Source organism: Hemibagrus wyckioides, linkage group LG19 (assembly GCF_019097595.1).
Source record: "Hemibagrus wyckioides isolate EC202008001 linkage group LG19, SWU_Hwy_1.0, whole genome shotgun sequence".
Taxonomy (NCBI): domain Eukaryota; kingdom Metazoa; phylum Chordata; class Actinopteri; order Siluriformes; family Bagridae; genus Hemibagrus; species Hemibagrus wyckioides.
This window is the reverse complement of record NC_080728.1, coordinates 24,045,658-24,049,369: the sequence shown is the minus strand read 5'-3', so window position 1 is coordinate 24,049,369 and position 3,712 is coordinate 24,045,658. Positions and strand designations below refer to the sequence as shown.

General features: G+C 40.9%; 1 protein-coding gene across 1 annotated transcript in view; it reads right to left on the bottom strand.

The window, feature by feature from the left end:
- Positions 1-3,437, bottom strand: part of LOC131369933 (antigen WC1.1-like) — a 12,604-nt gene extending 9,167 nt beyond the window's left edge. Inside the window, exons 1-5 of the mRNA XM_058416807.1 lie at positions 3,380-3,437; positions 2,032-2,340; positions 1,528-1,845; positions 1,099-1,413; positions 681-1,014 (exon numbers count right to left, since the gene is read on the bottom strand). Of these exons, the coding sequence (XP_058272790.1) occupies positions 681-1,014; positions 1,099-1,413; positions 1,528-1,845; positions 2,032-2,340; positions 3,380-3,437 (1,334 nt within the window). The remainder of the gene's footprint in view (positions 1-680; positions 1,015-1,098; positions 1,414-1,527; positions 1,846-2,031; positions 2,341-3,379) is intronic.
- Between the last annotated feature and the right edge of the window lie 275 nt (positions 3,438-3,712).

The window sequence follows — 3,712 nt, the reverse complement described above, 5'->3', positions numbered from 1 at the left end:
ACACACGCGCACACACACACACACGCGCACACACACAAACACACACACACACACAGACACACACACACACACAGACACACACACACACACACACAGACACACACACACAAACACACACACACAGACACACACACACAGACACACACAAACACACACACACAAACACACACACACAAACACACACACACACACAGACACACACACACACACACAGACACACACACACAGACACACACACACACAAACACACACACACAAACACACACACACACAGACACACACACAAACACACACACAAACACACACACACACATTTTAATCAGATGTGGAAAATTCTTTAAAACAATACAATTTCTGTTAATATCAGTTAAAATGATTAATAACAATTTAAATAATAATGCAGCTCACAGACTGTTAATTGACAGTTTATTAATATTTTATTAATATTTGATCATTATTATTATTATTATACCCCCTGGGACTAACAGGTAAATCAGAGAGAGTAAATATGAACATTTATAGTTCGACAAAGACAGAAATTGTTTGGTCTGTCATTATGAACTGTAAAATAATTGCTTTTTTAATTAAAATGATGAATAATTACTTTCCTCCTGATCGAGCTCTGTTTCTTAAACTACATTTTAAAGCTCTGGTTTTGTACATGTCTGCTCATCTGTAGGTGTTTACCTGAGCAGGTGATGTAGAGCTGTTCCTCAGAGCTGCAGTTGACAGGTTCAGCTTGTGGCCTGCTGCAGTTCCCCAGATGAGCTTCACTCCCAGAGCAGCTGAAACCCGTTACACACATGTGTTTGTGTTCAGTGGTGGATGGAGAGGAGCGGTAGTTCAGCACAGAGCCACAGCCCAGCTGTCTGCAGAGCACAGACGCCTCAGACAGACTCCACGAGTCCAGGAGAACTCTCCTCCAGTCCTGCCTGAAATAAATCTCCACCTCCCCCTGACACTCTCTCCCTCCAGACAACCGCACTCGCCCCTCATGAAACACCATGGATGATCCTGAAGCAGAAGAACATCATTTAAATATTCTAATGAACTCTGACTTTATTCAGTAACGTGGTGTACGTGATGTTAATATCTCACCATTACAGATGACTCCAGCGTCGTGTTTATGAGAGCATGCAGCTCGACTCCATGATGAGACACCACATCGTGATAGGTGTGACTCCTTCCCCTGACAATCAAACACATCAGCCCAGATGTGGCCACTCCCCTCCCCAAACCAGTCCACCTCCACCACAGCCACAGCTCTCCCACAATCCAGCTGTGCACACAGAACATCTGCAGCTCTCATATCCCAGCCTACAGCACAAACTGTGCCCCACTCACCGAGGTACTGGAGCTCCACTCGACCAGAACAGGAGTCCGGTCCGTTCACCAGCCGCGCCTCTGTGTGACCTGAACAAACAGCCGAGAGCTCAGTGAAAGAGGAACATTAACACAGGAACCTTAAAGTTTGATGGACAGCTATGTGGTCTCTATTTAAACAGAAGTTACATCATGATACTTAACCAGAACATATTAATCCCACATCGTTGTCATGGGAACAGTGTGAGTGTTTGAGTGAAGATGATGTTGGACAGAAGGTAATGTCAGATTCAGTTCCTCTACACTGAAGCTCCTCTGTCCACACCTGACCCTCCCCTCGTCCAAAAGCAGCTGATCCCAGAACCTCCACAGGAATCCCACAGTCCAGCTCTCGACACACAACCTCTGCATCCTGCTGGTCAAAGTCAGCATCACACACTGTGGACCAGGAACCTCCATGAAACACCTCCACTCTCCCAGAGCACCAGTGAGGGCCAGCAGTGAGTCTCGACATTCTGTGACCTGTGTTTTATTTAATTGTGTAAATATTGTGTAAATTTTCACTAAGAGCGAATATCAAGAAATAATTTAAATGTTATAAGACAAAGTTCCTTTTTAATTTGAATAAAGTTTATTTGTTATAATTCAAATTAAATCATAATAATAATGTAACTAATTGTAATGTTTATTCTAAATACAGAAGTTTACCTGAGCAGGTGACTCCAGCATCTTCACCATGACCACAGTTACTTTTCCCCCACCCATCTGATCTACAGTCCTTTAGTGTCGACTCTGATCCTCTACAGGCCACTTCATCCATCAAGATTGGTCCTGATCCTGGTCCAAAGTGAGCAGAACCCACAGCATTTACAGCCTCCCCACAGCGCAGCTCTCTACACACCACTGCAGCATCGACCTTATTCCAGTTATCATCACACACTGTTCCCCACTGACCACCATGAAGAACCTCCACTCTCCCAGCACAGCGACTTCCACCATTCACCAACCTCACACTGTCTGAGAGAGAGAGAGAGAGAGAGAGAGAGAGAGAGAGAGAGACAGAAAACCAGCAAGTCAAACTAGATGAGGCTAATAAGGCTAGGCTAGAAACATCTTTGTAATGATTTGGTCCCTACTAGCAGAAAGAAAAACTTTTGTGATTATTTTTATTTTATTTTATGGACATCACTCTGAATTCACTCTGTAATTTCTCTCAATATTTGGCCTTTTCAGGTGCTGTGATTCCACTGGATTTGCTTTTTCTGCTCTGTGAATATGGCCTTTTATGGAGTTTTGTGGTTGTCACCCAAACACAAATCATCTACACACACCAGGTCATTTACAGGTGATTCCCATTTTGGTGATGTTTATTGTCGGTGATGTAGCTCCTGTGAGTTCCTGGTTTCTTGTCCTGTGTCATTTAAATATTTCTGTTTTCTTTTTCCTTTTTTAGTCGATAATTTTGTGCTAATGTTTTATTGTATTTTTTTACTTTCACAATCAGCCGCATTTTATTTTTCAACAAACACTTTTGTTTTCTAATTATTTCAATGGCAAAATTAGAAATATCAGGCAAAAAAATGTAGACTACAGTATAAATATAAAACCTGACAATATAAGAGTTAACACTGTAGACACCAATATATTCTCATCTACATTTAAAATTATTCACTTTTTGCATCAAAAAATCAAATTAGGATAAAATTTTATGTAAAGCTGCATTGTGACGATGTCTATTATTAAAAGTGCTTCAATAAAATTAAGCTGAATTTTTTCAACATAAACACTGGAATTAAAAGAAAATCTGCCTTTATGAAGCATTTCTAAATCTAACCAAAAAATTCAGTTTGGCTTTACCAAGTGTTTACACATAACTTTACTCAAAGATTGATGAATCTTGCAGATGTTCAATATTTAATGATGAATATTACAGAACCTTCATCATTAAATATTGAAAATATTGAAGGGGTTTCACTGTAAAAAAGTTTTTTTTTCTCTTTAAAAACTCTTTAAAATGTGTGTGATGTTTTGGTGTGAATAATCAGTGTGAACTTACCAGCTGCTGTGAGTGTGAGTGTGGATGAGAGAAGAATAAAAGTCAGACAGATTTCCATCTCCCTCCTCACTGTACACGATGTGTTCACCTCCACTCACCCAGAGAGACTGAGAGAAGTGTATCTCCTCACTCAGCCCCCTACAGAGAGACAGACAGAGAGAGAGACAGCCAATCACACTCACTGTTACCTTATTAGAAAGATGAGAGGAAATCATCACACAGCCTCAATAACAAATCAGACGAGGCATCTTTCACTTTCTCCATATATATCAAAATAACGTCAGCGCTGATGAACAGAGCTCCGCCTCCTGTCTCTGAGGTGTGTGTCTGATG